At 39.7% G+C, this 17,328-nt stretch overlaps 1 protein-coding gene across 1 annotated transcript; it reads left to right on the top strand.

Annotated features, from left to right (window-relative positions):
- Positions 1-3,915: 3,915 nt before the first annotated feature.
- On the top strand, positions 3,916-17,322 carry LOC139664432 (outer dynein arm-docking complex subunit 1-like). Its single transcript, XM_071543257.1, has 11 exons — positions 3,916-4,034; positions 10,408-10,597; positions 11,231-11,356; positions 11,534-11,647; positions 11,991-12,058; positions 12,595-12,770; positions 13,106-13,231; positions 13,478-13,560; positions 13,699-13,867; positions 14,614-14,795; positions 17,254-17,322. The coding sequence occupies exons 1-11, from the start codon at positions 3,916-3,918 to the stop codon at positions 17,320-17,322; spliced, it is 1,422 nt and encodes a 473-aa protein (XP_071399358.1).
- The last annotated feature ends 6 nt before the right edge of the window (positions 17,323-17,328 follow it).

Here is a 17,328-nt window from a genome sequence, read left to right as displayed (position 1 = left end):
TGCAAAATAAACCTGCAATCTTCCTCCAAATTGCCAAATGGTCATCCTATTGTTGTAAAACTCAAAGGAAATCCTAGAGCCTCAAAGCACAGGAGAAAAGATACTTATGTCATATTAAGTATTATAATGTACGACATAATACATAAATAACTTCATCATAAAACTGTAAAAGTGCCAAATAACCCTGTAAACTTCCTCCAAATTGCGAAATGGTCACATTCTATTGCTTAATACTCCAATAAAATGCTGTTTAGGGTCATAGAGGATACCATACAGTACAAAAGACACTTATGTCATGTTAAGGATTGCTGCATAATACCTACCTAAATAACTTCATCATAAAACTGTAAAATAGATACTTCATATGTAATGTGCTTGTATTACTGCACCAGTCTATTAATTCCTCCATTCCACAGACTAGTTCAAAGTCTTTGTTTAAAGTGACACAAGAGTTTTTAAGCAAATAAACTGTTTGATCAACTTCCTGTTGTGCAATGAAAAGGTTGGCAGCAGTTTCAGCGGTGTGCTTCAGAGATAAAGAGGTGAAACTGCTATCAATCTTCTTCAAAGAGTGACTTCAAAGAGTGATGAAGCACATCTCACATCTTGATTCTCAAACAGCGTATTGGTAAACGCCTTATACAGTACGACCTTACAAGTTAAAAGACGTTTAAAGGTGTTGGTCTGCAAAGCTTTCTGTTTAGTCTGTTTTATTCTGTTATTCTGTTCTACGGGCTGCATGTGAAAAATGTATTTGCGTTCTGAGATTTTCTGAGAATTCTGAGAAAATAATAAATAAATAGATAAATAAAGTCAGAATTTTTCACTTTATTCTCAGAATTCTGACTTTAAAGCACCTTGCGTCTTTACTATTCTAACGTGTAAACCAGTGGAATATCAGTCAGGGAGAGAAAGGCTGTTTTATTTGATGGGAGGGGCGGGATTGTAAATAAATAAATCTGTAATGATTTTACTGGTTGGAATTTATATTTATACCTACTGACGCAGCATGAGGTCACCATTAAAGATGCTCTGTTTTCCAGAAAGTAAAGGTAATGTGAGTTCATTTCATAGGGAATTCTTCTTCTTTTAATCTCAGGACTCAAATAATTCTCTAACTCCCTAATTCTCTTCCACACACAGCAGACACCTACTACTGAACTGCTCAGTAAACGCTCATCCAAATCTCAAATTCTTGCTACCTGCACCATCAGATGTTCTCCTCACCCTGCTCCCTCTGCAGGCGCTAACAGTGACCCAGGATGCTCGGAGCTGTGGGGGTTGATGTCAGGGTGGGCCAGTCTCCCACAGGGGAGGTCAAGTCATTTCCTGCGTTGAGAAACCTCCGTCCCTCACAGCTGTCAGTGCAGTCAGAAGCCCACCTCCCACATCTGAACACCCCTCCTCCCCCTTTCATTTTTTTTTTTTTTTTTTTTTTTAAAAGATGTGATGGATTGCTCTCTCATGGATTGAACTCCCTCATGCTGCTTGAAAATCAAAGTTGAACCATCAAAGTTGGAGCAAAATCAAGGCTTAAGCGTTTGTGAGAGAATTTTTTAAATTGCTGCTCAAGCGGATTTACGGCAAGAAAGATCTAGAGATTGTGGTAGTAATCAAAAGTAAATATAGTTCCTGAAATTTCACCTTGGAGGGGGAATTCATGGTTTGTGATTTTGAGTTTTGGGATCCTGATATTCTGCACCAAAGGCATCATCTGCAGACTATCAGTTCCAGAGTGTTTTCACATCTATCCAGAGTGTTTTGTGAGCTGCAGATAAGCACAGAAATATGAATTAACTATTAATTATATAAACGTCCTGCCATTATTCATTTAACAACTGCCCACGCTGCCATATAGGAAATGAAGAATCTCAGTCAGTAGGTGTTAACATACATGTTCCATGGTAAATACATTTGTGTAGGTTGATGTGCTGACACGGCGTCAAGGGGAATTCTCTTATAGAGGAACCAGCTGTGTACAAACATGTAATAGCAATTAGAGCCTCGTTACAGGCTGCAGACAGACAAGCCCGCTGCCATTTTGGACGTCACGCTCAACCTATCAGACAGTTCATGTTTACGTGCACGTGCATACGGAGCATCTCGTTTTCACTTGGAAAAACAAAGCAAACTGTATGATTATTGTGAACGTTTGACTATGCATTGAAGTGAATGGCTTTAAAATGTGTTTCTCTTTAAAACAAAGCTATAAAACCTGTGATTGCTGCCACATTGAGAATGAGAATGTTGTGATACTATAACAGGAATGTTTTGCATTTCACATTTTATTGTGTTGACTTGATTTAATATCCTCAATGCACCATTTCAGCCATAAATAAGGAGTTTTTTTGCTATTTGGAAGATACACAACAATTTTCTTACATTTTTTTTCCTGTTTATGAGGTTGTTGCAGGAATGTTTCTCATTTCCCAAATGATTTGCAACTAGTTTCCGGGGCATTTCATCAGATTCTATGATTGATATAGCATTATCAATACCAGAATTCATCTTTGATTTGTCTTATGATCAGAAATCTGAATACTCATGAAGTGTTTATCTAGTCCATGTTCCAGTGTAACACACATTTCTCTGTTGTCTTGTATGTTGTTATTCACCTCTGAGTAGGTAACGCAGCAACATGTCACATTCCTCCTAGTCTTGTCTGTCAATTAATGTTACAAGCTGTTTGTAACAATAAAAATATCACTGTTACATTTATGAGATATACACATTTAGTAATGGATGATTACTTCAAAAATGGCTCAGTTACAGCTGCCACTGTACATACTGTACTGTTAGTGGTGGTGTGTTCTCAGTCAGTTTGAGAGGGAAAAAAATGTTTGCTATCCATTAGTGGCAAGCTCAGTCAGTAGTGGGGCGAATTGCGGAATTGTCCTCCAGTTCTAGATTGAAGCCAGAATTATTGTGAAAAACCAGAGAGTAATTCTTGTGAAAAACGTCTAACCTACTGCACTTCTTTTTTCCCCACCCACCATTTCCTTGTCTAAGGGTTATGCTTGACATGGAACAGTCATGTTTGCCACTTTTCTTCCTGGGCTGACTGCCAACAGAAGTATATGTTCAGACAGATGTTTTAGCTGTTTCATAAGCAGTCTTTAATTGAGAAATGTAGGAAATGTCTCAAAAAGTTTGATATAATGGTGCTCTGAGTTAATACCATTCATTCATACTTTGGAATTCTGCCTGCAGAGATACAGGTGTGATTGGAAAAACACGCTTCACAGAATCACGTTTTTTAGTCCATTAACTCTGGATTTCTGGTTGGTCTGACAAGATGGAGGCGTCAGGAAGGAAGCAGACTCCTCAAATGTCTGAGTGGGCTACCCACCACAGCCTTTGACCTCATCCAGTGAAAAACAGCTCAGTTATCAAAGAACCAACAGCCATGGGAGGAAGAGGAGGATGGGCTAGGGATGATGTTTATGCTGCCTTTGATATTTTGGCTAGCACTGGGAACTGTGCTGAGAACCAGAAGAAAAAAAATAGGCTACATACTGAAGATTAAAACTTTATTGGGCTGCTGATGCAGTTTGTGATGCAAAATTGATCTGCAATTTTGAAAATTATACATTTAGCATTAAAGACTGCAGATGTGTGTTATGTGAACAAAATGTAATGTATGTTTATTTCCTTTGACCACGGGCAAGCTAATGGATTAGAGGTGGTGCACACACACACACACACACACACACACACACACACACACATTCGCACACACAGCTCATTATGTGCTGTACTGCTGCCCCTATGAAAGACAAGAGAGCAAAAGAGTTTTTTTTCCCAGGATGCCAACAGGGAGAAACAGAAGAGCGTCAGTGAAGCAGTGATTGAGGAAGTGGCAGGGATTCAAGTGATTTAAACCCCATGACGACTGATTTCACGGTGACAGCGACAATGAAAGGCCGGGACTCCAGCATGAAAGGAGCGATTCTTTCGCTGTTTGCCCAGGATACGCCGTCGGAGGCCTGGGCAGCTTCCCTACCCGTGGTCCCCGGCCTCAGTGAGGGCCGAGGGTCTGCCGGCCCAGCAGGAGGCCTTCCGCTTCCCTGTGAGGTTCTCCAATTCATTAGGAATTACTATTGAATTGGGTAAAGGAGGGAGGAGGGGAGAGGAGAGACTTTACATTTTAAGCGCAAAAATATATTCTTTGGCTCATTGAAAGGAGCTATCTGCATAAAGCACCTCATCATCAGGGTACAATTTCAACACAAAATCTTTTTTTTTTTGTCAATAACACTTGAGTTCACTCAGGTCATGGACCAATGAACTCACTTCCAGAAATCCTTAACGATTTTTGGGAAATGGATGTGACAGGGAGACACTGCAAATATTTGCTTGTTTTTTTCAGTGTCCACACTTGTCCTGGGGTTAAAGTCGATCTGAATCACCGGAACACTGAATTGTGCCAGTGACAATTTGACCAAGATGACTGAATGCACAAGTTTGTTCATATTACAGTTTGACCGCTGATGATTTAATGTGTGTGTGTGTGGATGTCATAACTCCATTGTGCAGAGTTGCGGGGGGGAGAAATGACGAGGCCATCTGTGTTTTCACGGCCCACAGATTTCCTCAGAAAACCATTGAACGCTGTCTCTCTCTCTCTCTGTCTGTCTCTCTGACTCTCTCTCTGTCTCTCTTGCTTTCTCTCTCTGACTCTCTGTCTCTCTTGCTCTCTCTCTCTCTATCTCTCTCTGTCAATTAAATTCAATTCAATGAGCTTTATTGGCATGAAGTACAATTCAGCTTCGATAATGATAACAGTAATGATGATAAAAAAAAATCCAATAAACAGTTAGAATAATGGTAAAAATACTAGCTGTAATATAACAATAGATGTAAAGTACAGAATAGATTGATGTCCATGTTAAGTATAGAACATTATATCAGAGAGTATAGTGTAATAGAAAATACAGTAAAATGTATCAAATAAAAGAAAATGGAATGGTGCCTGATGATGTTTACTCTCTCTCTCTCTCTCTCTCTCTCTCTGTCTGTCTCTTGTCTTTCTCTCTCTGTCTCTCTCCCCCAACATGCTTTGGAGTCCTGAGGCATGACAAAGTCAGTCTTCCTTTCTTCCTTTCTCTATCTTCCTTCTCACTCCCACCCTCCTCCTCCCTTTCCATCTCTCTCTGTCACCTCACTCCCGCTCCATCATTTCCTGTTGAGTCACTGGCAGAAATGGACCGGACCGTGTTTTATGGTTTTTACTGCTCCCCTCCCTGCTTTCCTCCTCCACTTCCTTGTTCACGTGCGCCTGTCGTGTAAGGCAGTGTTACATTATCGCAGCCTTCCAGGAGATATTACTACATGAAAGCAGGTACAATCCTGGAAAACTCAAAGCAGATGTAAGAGTCCCTTCCTGGTAAAACATGGCTCATTCATACGGTAAATGACTGGAAGGATCATATGGGATTATTAGCTTTGCAGAAAATCATAAACCGCATTACTCGTCGCAGCATGTCAGTACTGTATATCATTACTGAGATAAAAATAAGGCTTCAAGTAAAAAGGGGAGCACTGGAAATGAAAGACACATAATGTTGAATAATAATGAAAAGCACAGTGATGTTCAAACACACACACATACACACAATTACAGCTAAAATAAACAAATATATTTCCATAACATTTCCAATAACTTTAATCATTGACTTGAATTACCTCTGGTGGAGCCTCACTTGATTTTACCAGACCAATCAAATACCTTCCTGACATTCCTGACTGCTACATTGCTATTGGCTATTTGCGAACGTATCATATAGTAGTTGCTGATTAAACTGGAAGTGGAGGGAAGTGATGCTGTAGTGAGGTAAGGGCCAGTCAGAGTAAACGTAGGCTACGTGCCTGTGTGTGTGTGAGGGAGGGATGAGGCAGGGCTTTGAGAAACGAAAGGCCTCTGTGGTCGACTGACTCATTCAAGAATACAGCTGCTGACTCAGTTAGCAAGCTTGTCTCCAAGAGCCAGCCCAGTGTGTGTGTGTGTGTGTGTGTGTGCGCGTGTGTCCTAATCCTATTCTTATGAGTGCCAAACAGAAAGAGTACTAGAATGTCCTAGTCAAGTAGAAGTACCGTTACTTTGCTGATATTGTACTTAAGTAGAAGTAAAAGTACTGGTGTAAAAATCGACTTAAGTAAAAGTAAAAAGTAGCTAATTTAAAATGTACTCAGAGAAAAATTGACTGTGTTACTTTTTAGAAAACTGAACGTTGTTGCATGTATATTTCCCATGCAATAATAAAAGGATTAGAGGACAGAGTTCAACTAGATTCTTTTAATAGGAAAATTTGGAAGTTACAAAATAAATTGCACAAATAAAGTAAAGTCAAATTACTCTTCTCACTGTGAATGGCTCCACAATTTGTCAGTTTACGATGGTCCAGTTTCTGATGCTGATGGAGAGACACAAAATCTGTACTTTGTGATGAATGTGATGTGATAAATGTAGCTAAGTACAATACTTAAGTAAATATGTACTTAAGTAAAAGTAAAACTACTGACTTTAAAAAATACTCAAAAAAGTACAAGTACACAAAAAAGCTACTCAATTACAGTAATGTGAGTAAATATTAGTTTCACCCTTGCTCAGAGAGACAGAAGGATAAGGAAAATCATCCAGAGTGAGGAGATTCTTTGGTCTTCATTCTGAAAAGGGGCAAATTTAGGGATAGGAGTTAAGATTATAGTTTCAGTTTCAAACCATCAGAATTTGAATGGTAGTCATTTGTCCTCAGTTGAACTCACAAAAATGTTCCAAAGAATTTCAGAGTTGGTTACTAAAAAGATTACATCACATGGAAAGGAAAATTAAGGCTTGCCAAAAGGAGTGCCCATTCACACGACTGATGTAATCCCATTGGCTGGCGCCAGGTCAGAGTTGTTTCTGTGATTCAGTCATCTACTAAGGCATTTCGTCTGTTTACTCTACACACCCTTATTGCCACAGTAGTCTTATAACGGTGTCAGTCCTGCCATCAACACAACGTGATCCATTTGGCAATATGGACTCTGGGACGCACTCCAGAATTAGTCATACTGGATGTGTTGAAAGGGCCCTCCCTCATTAATGGCATGATAAAATTGGAGTGCTGTTTTACCTGGTTGAGTGTGATACAATGTGAGTCATATGAGGTCAAAGTTATATATAGGGTCAGGAAGGAAAATATTAATCATTAAAGCCAACCTAGCCTACTTTTTAGGCAAAAATTGTAATTAATAACAAAATCCACAGGGATAGTCAAACTAAGTGTAGTATAGTAATGTAATCTGATTACTTTTTATTAGTTTTACTTTGCATCCAACAGCCATAGAGAATGTCCAATTGAACAAACAATTGGTTACAGTTTGAGTAGCCTATTAGTACCATAATTTACAACTGTTATTTCAAGATGTGTTAAAGTATATCCATAATCAGAGACTTGGACAAGTTCATTGCACTGCTGATTTATTTTGCAAACAAAGATGTTCTGCATTGTCAAAAATGGACAGTATTTTGACTTTTTTTTTTTTTTTATCAAGATTTGTCATTGAAAATTCTTTTCAAGTTACTTTTGGTAGCAGTGTAAATAGGCTACTCAAATTACAGTGCTGCCTAGAATTGATCTGGGTTTTAGAAAATAAAAAAAGGCATCATCATATTCAGATACTGTACACTTTATATTGGCTACAGAATGATGATTGTCAAAACTCAGTGAGAGCACTCATGTCCATCCTGATGGATGTGGAGGCTCACCAACCCCACCCCTGCTTCCTCACTGTTTAATAAACTTCTTTATACCCACTTATAAGGTCACTATGCACATATTACGCAAGTAGTATTTCAAGTATTGTACATTAGGCCCAAACCAGCAGAACATCATATTAAAGTATGGTGAAAACAGTGAGCAGTGCTAGCTGGAGGCATCGTCTGACTAGCTAGCTAACATGTTTACACATGTTGAGCCAGTAAACGTGGGCGCCAAAAGTAGCATCTCATAAAAGTGAGATGCTACTTTTAATAAAAAATTTCCACATTCCACATAGACACAGTCAATTAGTTAATTAGCCAAATGTAGCCAACTTTAGCAATGATAAAGTCATGAGCACAATATCACCAATATTGGTTTCTTTCTCATTGTTAAGCTATAACATAGACTCATTTTGTTATTCAACCAATAAACAACAAATGTGTTGTGCCTGACAATGCCTTTCGGGGGCTTATTGCTTATATCCTAGCTATAAAGCATCAGTTACATACCAGTGTAGGGAATTCAAATATTCAATAATTTTAACTACTTTGTTTATTTGTACATTATTTTTAGTCAGTGCATAGAGATTTATCTCTATGGTGCTAATTAAATAATAGCTAAATGCATTCAGCAGTATATGCCTGTTGTGAAGCAGCACATTTACAGTTTCTTCATTGTATTTTTGTATTTTGAAAATACTAATTACATATATTTCAATATACATTTCTTGGCAGTGGTATTTCATAATTTATTTCAATATATTTGATGAGGAAGTAACTATTTGTAATGTGTAACAAGATGTTGGTGTATTTTGCCTTTAGCCAATCTAAAATTCAACATTCTACAGCAGGGAGCTTCACAACAGATCGGGTTCAAAATAACAGTCATTGCACCTAAGTTAACTTAGAAGGTAAGTTTGCTAAATTACCCAACATAAACAACAGTGAGTTAACTAGTTATGATATATCTTACTCTCCACTATCACGTCAACTAGTTTTTAACTTTTATATATAGCTAAGTATATTCAATGTTACATTAAAAACCATCGATGAATTACAGTTAACGTTAACGCTAAGCTACTTAGCTGATGTTAGCTAACGTTAGCTTGCTAAACTGACGTAACGCTAGTTTGGGAAAGTTGATGTCGATGATTTGCCATAACATCAGTAATGCCATTAACTAGTGACCCACTAATTCAGTTAATGTCAACGTTATTATTAATCAGTGGCTAACAATTACTAAATTGTGAGTTTCACGTTCAGTTTGTAGCTGTCACCAGGTTTGTAGCGTTACAAACTAACGTTAATTTACCTTCAGGCAGATTATCATCAGGCGACATGAGGCGGCGGACATCAGCTCAGCGCTCTTCTTCAAGCCGATTAAACATTGATCTTGGTAACATTATGCATCTCGTATATTAGATGCCTTGACTATTCACATGATTTTACATTCATGATTTTACTCTATTTCTCATATTTCATAACCCCTCCCCGAAGATATCAGACAGACCCACCACCAATATACTGTAATTCCTAATTTGACACAGTAACATTGGATGGACTTTTGTGTTGCAAGCACACTTGTTGCATGTACCCCCCCTGTTTTTGTCTTGATACTGTTAATCTCACCTGTGCTACTTTACCACCAACACAGAAACACTGCTTTGTCCTATGCATGCAGAAAGAGATCAGGGTTATAATATAAAGATACACTAAATGGTGGTTCAAATGATATGAGGACGGACATTGACTTCTATTTTCAATGCAGCTGAAACAGACCTGAACAAACTACAGTTGCAGTACCGCAGAGTGGATGGAGCTAAGCGGGCATATAGCCTAAAAGCCCAAGACCTCATCTGCACACAGATGTAAGCAGCAGCCTTGATTTAACAACACTGCAAATCTCCATGAGTATATTTACAGTGACACAGTTTTGACTCCACTCCACATTCATTACTTTGAATGTGAAATAACGCATTTGCATACACATCAATATCCTGGTAATACTGTGTGGATGTAAACCACACTCATTGACGATGACATTAAAATGCAGACTGTCGTCTATATTTTGAGAGTATTTTCATATTGAGCGAACAATTTAAAAGAACTATGGACCTTTTTTGTGCATGATCCCCGATTTGCCCAAAGTACTTGGAACACATACAGTCTGCAACATATGAACATCAGCAGACTTAATGTCTCTGAGAATTTCACTGTAGCAACACCTGGCTCATAACTACTCTATTTCTGATTTTGCATTTCTGCTTTCTTTGATAGTTGGCAGTAGGGAGCAAAAGGAAAGATGGGAGAGAGAGAGAGAAATGACACGCAACAAGGGTTCTGGGCCAGATTGAAGACCAGGACGTTGTGGTTACATGCCCAGCTGTACCATTATAAGGATGCCTAGTAGCTCTAGAACACTCTCAATTACACAGTGGGTTAAATTCAAGCAAACATTAATTCAGAAGTAGTAAGAGTATGGTGCCAAACATCAAATAATGTGTCATTGTTCAAATACGAATGGAGCTCATTGTAGCTTTGAATGTTGTCAGTTCTGTTTTTTCAAAATTTTCACATTTGCATGCTTCTTGTTGTTTATCCTCACTAACTTTTACCGAATGCTTGAGTCGTCCAACACGTGTGTGTGTGTGTGTCATCAGACGTGAGATCCACAAGCTGCAGGATGAGCGTGAGGAGATCCTACGCAGTCTCAGAATTTCTGAGAGTCCATTTCGCCGTTGGACTGATGCTAGCATCACCCACGACCTGAGCACCATGTTGGTCTCTAGAGACAGAATAGATGAGGAGCTGGAAGCAGAAAAATGCGAAGTGGCCTTTTTGAAAGATCAGGTGAGTCAGGTCAAATCAGGTTTATGTATATAGCCCCTTCATCACAAAAGCGTGTCTCAAAGGACTTTACAGCGAACGAGCTTAACTAATCAACAATCAATCATAAAACAAATTGATGCAATAGACGCTCTTCACAAACATGGCTGACGTACTTCTGCAGGGTATAGATTGGTTCTCACCATTGCCAGCAATGTTAAGAACCCAACTTTCTGTTGCCTCTGACTCTGTCTGCGATCACTTATTTTGGGTTTCAGCATAGCTTATAACACAATGCAGGTGTTTTCTTTGACATATCTTTGTGTTTCTGTTGTCGGACGACAGCAAGACAAAAAGGCTGTTAGCATTTTGAGACCCTCAATCAAATCACTCATTTATAGTCTTACAATTCTCTGACAACAGAAACAAGAAGAAACCTTGGGCAGGCTAGTTCAGATAGGGATCCTGCAACAGGACAGCTGAGCGTGCAATAGGTGCTGGAATGAAACAATAAAATGGACAATAACATGGACAATGGCAGTGAGATAAGAAAACAAATAAGACGTGAGAAACGTGATACTCCACAGAATGCCCCATTGTGAATTGTCTCCTGACTTTCTGACCACAGTTGACCCTTCTTACTGGCTTTGTCTTCAGATTTTGAAATGGGAGAGGAAGCTGGAAGGACAGAGGACTGGAGGGGGAACCAAATGCCTCAGACGGAAATCAGAGAAGAGCAACTTACAGAAAACCACCTGCTTTCTGGAAAACAAACTGCAGAGGGTTAGTGTCACACAGAGAAACCATTCAAACCACATGTTGGAATTAGATCTTTGCTGACTTCTTTTTATTCAAAAAGTTTGTCAGCTGTCCTTCATATTTACGTTGCCCTGTTCTTTTTGTCATTCCCTGACTCCAACATAATAACTGTTACTAATCAAACCCATGTTTCTACGCTAGGGTCGCGTTTGCTTCAGTAAGCTACTGGCCAAGAATGGACAGCTGAGGGAGGAGCTGAAGATCCTGCATGTGGAGAGGAAACAGTTTCTACATGTTCGCTCTCGGGTGGAAAAGGCAGGTCCAATTTCTGCTCAGTCAGTTCTATCCAAATTAACCTTTTAGTGCTACTACATCTTACCTTTGGTGTGAAGGGGAGATACCAGGGGAGAAGTGGCAGAATGATGGCCCTCTTACTTGTAAATCTCCTTGGAAATATAGCCAGATCTGAATTTGAAATAGTGTACAACAGAATATACTTAAATAATAACAGGTTTCTTTGTGTCCTGTCATTTCCACTGATCTTCAAGCTTTAGTTGGCTTTAGATAGTACAGATGTTCTGATGTCAGGGCCAACGGGCAGGGAAGGGGAATTAATATTTTAGACTGTAGACCATTGAGTCCGTATCGTATCGTTCAGGAGCTGCATGAGATTCGCAAGGACATCCGTAACGTGATGACGAAGTGCACCGCAGCCTTTCAGGCCAGGTGAGGCGTACTGTAATACTGTGCTCTAAATCTACCTGCATTACCTGCATGCAGCTGTGAGGTTAGTATACATATTATGTTTTCTCTTTGAATACATTCTATAGAGAGATCATCACACACTCGACTATCTTTGCTAAGGTGCTGGAAGCCAAAATGAATCAAAGTAGAGGAACAAAACTACTGTACACTTGTAGGTCCATGCAATTTTCTTTAGTCTTCATCACGTCAACTAGACCAAAAGTTTAAAGAAACTTGCATGGACATAAGTGTGCAGAAGTTGTGTTCCTCTGCTTTGCTCTTTGAATACATGAAAGAAGATGGAAAATCAGCAGATGCCACAGGCTGTGTCACAGCCAGCTGAGACTGATTCTCACTGATTCTCACTCTCCCGTAAATATCTAATATCTCATACAGTACCTCATGCAGTACCTTGGTAAAAAAGATTCATAAAAATAGATAAAAAAGATAAAGATAAAGTATATCCACTGCCTATCATTGTCCAATGTGTCATATACTGTATTTATGGCCACGCCCAGTGATGACATCCAGGGTAAACAGAGGATGTTGAAGGACAAGACTGCTGAAGACGTGGCCCTGTACATCACAAAGAAGAGCAACTTGGAACGAGTTATCTCAGATGACCGCAACTTCCAGGCTTTCCTCGACATCAAGGCCACTGCGCACATCACCCAGGGGATCAGCAGCAGGAAAGGTGACCATACACCCCATGCTTGGTTTCATACAACTGAAAAACACTTAAACACAATGATTGCTATGACTCCCAAAACTAGGATGCTGCTGAAAACAAGTACACTCCAGGTTACATATTAAAAAAACATTACCTCATATGTTGTGATAATATCACACCACTGGTTTGCTTTGTTGGTTGCTATGCCAAAACCAGTCAGCAATCTTTCTTGCTTTCTCCTGTTTTTTATTCTCCCGTACAGTTCTTGGCTGCGTTTTATACCTGGTCGTACCCATAATCACAGTAGAGAATGCCCTCTTGCTTATTTGACTTTTCATCTCTGACCTTTGCCCCCGAAGCGGAGCAGCGCAAGAATCTGGAGTCTAGGGAATGGGGACTGGAAGCTTTTGAGGAAGCTGTCAACAAGATCCACAAAGAGACAGGGGAGAGGGACTTGGACAAGCTGGCCAGGACTTTCATAGAGAGTGAGTCTCTGCCAAACATCACTCAGTGAGAGGCAGATGATAAATATTATTTAACCAGTAACACCGGTTAATTTAAGAACCAGCCTTCCCTTGGGGTGTAATGAAGTATCTAACAAGTATCTCATTATCTCGTTATGAGCTTAAGCATTTAGTGGAAGGATAGCGCTATACAAAATTTCAAAAAAAGGAAACTGTGCCTTTGTTCAGTAATGTAAATGTCTTGTTATATGTTCCCTTATCCAACAGTGGAGGAGCAGAACTATGCTTTACTGAACTTCGTCAACTTTCAGCACAATGAAGCAGAGACCATTCGTGAGCAAATCATTCAGGTTGGTATCGTCTGTGTGTGTGTGTGTGTGTGTGTGTGTGTGTGAGAGAGAAAGAGAGAGAGACAGACAAAGGAGAAATCTGGTATAAAAGTGTTATTGCTGTTGTCAGCTGTCTTCCATTATGTCTTTGACTAAAAGCTCTGTGATGGGATGGCGAGCTTTGGTGGCGAGGAGCGGCGGCAGCAGGAGGAGCACCAGGCTCTGCTGACAGGAGTTTCCATCAAACAGGAAGCTGCCGAGGGACAGTTGGCGGCCTGTCGACAGAGCATCACCTCTGTGGATAAGATCCTGGATCAGCTTAAGAAAGGTACTACATAGGGCGCCCTTGCCTCAGTATGCATCCCTTTTACTAGGAGAAAGTGTCGCAGCAAACTGCATGTCAAAATTCAGCAGTTTAATGTTTCTTTCCTCAGCAGCAAACATACATATCTTATATAACATGACTTCAAATTCAAATGTACTTCCAGTCCCAACGCAGCACTTATTTCAATAAAATTGCGTTTGTGTTTTTCCACCAAAGGACACTGTGGGAGGCAGTCGCAAGCAGAAAATTGACATAATTGACATAATTGCTGCTTTGTGGATTGGATGTAACTTACACCAGAGTGAGGGGAATTATGTTCAACAAGGTATGTGTGTTTGTCGGGGAGCAAGGAAATAAACTGTCAGGCTTCGGCATGCAATTTGATGTGACTTGCTTCCCCATACAAAGAGAGAAAAGAGAGAATGGCACCTATTGGAGAGAGCATCTAAAGAAACACAGACATCAGCAAGTTGCAGGTTATAAATGCTGTAGGTGTACTGTCTGTCTCTAGTAAATGCAATCTTGGATTACAGAGTCAGTTTACAAAAATAAAGAACCTGTAATCAGCTGTAATGTGTATAGGCTTACTCAGTGAAAAGTATAATTGCGTATATTTAAGTATAATTATGTAGTAAATAGGGTATTATGTTGTCAGACAAGGAGAGTTTTTTCTCACCGGTAAAGGTAATGACGTAATCAATAATTGTAGGAATATTATAATGATTTTTTCAACATTTGACACTTCGTAGGAGTGGAAACGTTGTTCCACAACATCAACTGTGACAGCTTGGTGATCTACGACCAGCTGGGCTCCTCCTCTGGAATCCAGGACCACAATATCACGGTTTACCTGGGACTGGTGGAGGAGAGGATCAATGAGCTTCTCACTCTGCAGTCCTACCTTCGCTCCCAGGAAAACATCAGCCAAACGGTTTGTGGACATATTAGGCCTGGTCAGTGGCGAGGTGAGAGACTGTCATTAAAGATTGTAAACAGCATGGTACAAACCAGATGCAGGCATCATCACAGATCTGTAAAGGAGATTTTAACATAGCTTCTAGTATGAGAGCTGTGAGTATTCATACGGCTATCCTTAGTTGTCAATCCCATCCACTCTGCTGTGCATTTTAAACTCATACACATTTGTTTCTGTGTATCTTGCATTCCCACCAACAACACCCTACTTTTCATTGTAGATTTCTGAATGTTTAAAGGAGAAGGCTGGTGTTTTTTAATGCATTGCTTACCGTCAACAAACTCTATGAAAATAACAAAATCAGCAATGATTTTGTTTTGCCAACAAGTCTCGTCCATGTAGCCGGTGCCCAATGAAGCCATGTCCCAGCAGCCATAGAACTCCATTGTATTAGAAAAATGATTAAAAACACGTCACAGAGCCCTGCCGCTGGTCTGGACAGCATATTTCATCATCGCGATGCACCGGGCCAGCCGACTTTTTCCTCAAACACCTTAATAAGCCGGCTGTAAACACATTTGTGATCTCAGGAAAGTGGTTCCGTAGCACCGAAAATAGTCCCCGGCGTAATGAAGAATTTGTTCCCATTTGAATTTGATTTAGTAATAACTACAACAGCCTGACTTTTCATGGTAACATGGTTAGCAATTTTTTAAATTGAAACTATGTCTTTATGAGCTGTATTTCAAGGTTTTTAGCTTACAATTGGAGCCAATGACTTCCGGGCTGAAGGCTAAAAACGGTACGTGGGAAGTCAGAAAGTAACGGGAGTAGAGCAAACGCATTGTTGATTTTGGTATTTTCATAGGATTTGTTGACGGTAAGCAATGCATTAAAAAACACCAGCCTTATCCTTTAAGGCCATTGAGGGGTGTTGTAACAAGCTCAATCCTGTGAAAACAGTTTGAAAAAATCAACATAAAAGGGTATAAACTAATATGAATCTGCCAGTTGCTACTGTACATTGCTTTCTCGCCTCCAGGATTTGAACAGAGACAATCTAACTACCATTGCTGGGCAGCTCCTGGGGATAAACCCCCCTCTTCCCAGCCTGAGCACAGCAGTTGAGGCCCCTTCAGCTGGGTAGGTCTTATTCTTAGAGTAAGAGTGTGTGTACAGTATTTGTATCAAGTGAGGTCTCAGTCAGATCATACTGAAACATCAAAGTAGCTTTTTTTGTAGTATGGCGCCCCCTGTCGACACACCATTGCCCTACTAGTTGCTTTCATCATGTTTTGATTTACTGAAGAGGTTTTCTTTACTCTCAAATTGATTGATTGAGTTCTTGACAGTATGTGACAACTATATATGTATTTTTGGGCTGTGAAAAGTTTGTATACACTGAAGTAAAGCACACCTGTATTTTGAGTTATGGCTTAGGAAAGTAGATGCTTCTTTTCCATGTGTGTCATGTTCTTCAAGAATCTACAGGAATATTTCCCAAATTTATATAGGTCTAGCCAAAGAAAGTCCAAAACAAGGGGCAATTTAAGGGACAATCCTCAAATGTTTTTTTCTTTATTTAGACAAGGGGGGCTAATGAGAGGGACTTACAATATGGGAAACACAGGAGAGGAAGTTCTGGCAGGGTTTAGTCCCAGGCCAACAGGGGTACATGTTTTTTCAGATGCTGGGATCTGTGAGCATAATGTATCAGACATCTCATTAGTCAGGTCACATTTAATCCGTCTCAGTGCAGCTTGTTGTCTTCTTGCTTGTTTGGTGTGTGCTTGAAAAACTGCATTTATGGCCCATTGTGGAGCGAGATTGTTTTTGTGGTTTTTATTTGAGATTTTAGAAGTGATGTCCAAATATAGTTGTATTTGATTATTATTATTACTATTATTTTCTCTGATGCCCCAGGGATGATACAGATCATGTGGAGTCTCTGCTGCAAGAGCAGAATGAGCCAATCAGTAGAGGGAGTTTACTGCCACTGGTCAGTAAGAGGGTGAGTACAGCTGAAAAGATTTCTTAACAATTTCTTGTTCAACGTGAAATTGAAATTTGAAAAAAGTGACACCTACTCTGGCAAAATGATTGATAGTACAAAATTAAACCAAATTATGGTACTTTTTAAAGGATTGTATGTAACTTCATGGTTGACAAAATGCTGCTACTTACAAAACCTTCTGTACAGAATTAATTTCTGTACAGAACTTCTGGTAATGTTTTATCAAATGCAAATATACTGTTTTGGAATAGTAGCTGCCAAAGAAAAGCTCAGCTGGATAAGTGTGTTTGTCCTTGTAGAAATGAGGAGCAAGACCAGTGAACAGACATGAGATTACACAACCTGCTTTCCATGGCATTTCTATATTTAAAGCTATCCATCGATTTCATCAGGTTTTCCGCGTATTGTATTCCCTGGCAGACTTGACTAACCGGAAGGTTTCTATTATTTTTCCCTCAGATTCTGAGGAGGGAGAAGACGGCGTGTCCTGAAGCTCACAGCCGGTGTCGCTCCTCTGAGATGCTGTGACCTACA

The sequence above is a fragment of the Centroberyx affinis genome, unplaced genomic scaffold, assembly GCF_046629955.1.
Source record: "Centroberyx affinis isolate AG114_WGS23_722 - 3 ecotype Tasmania unplaced genomic scaffold, CSIRO-AGI_Caff_v1 ptg004275l_1, whole genome shotgun sequence".
Classification (NCBI taxonomy): Eukaryota; Metazoa; Chordata; class Actinopteri; order Beryciformes; family Berycidae; genus Centroberyx; species Centroberyx affinis.
The sequence above is the reverse complement of the archived record's forward strand: the minus strand, read 5'-3'. Positions and strand labels throughout refer to the sequence as shown.

Coding starts and splice junctions, on each gene's coding strand:
- LOC139664432 (XM_071543257.1), top strand. CDS start 3,916: ATGAAAGGCCGGGACTCCAGCATGAAAGGAGCGATTCTTTCGCTGTTT. Junction 11,357..11,533: donor TGGAAAACAAACTGCAGAGG/GTTAGTGTCACA, acceptor TTTCTACGCTAG/GGTCGCGTTTGCTTCAGTAA. Junction 12,771..13,105: donor GGGGATCAGCAGCAGGAAAG/GTGACCATACAC, acceptor TTGCCCCCGAAG/CGGAGCAGCGCAAGAATCTG.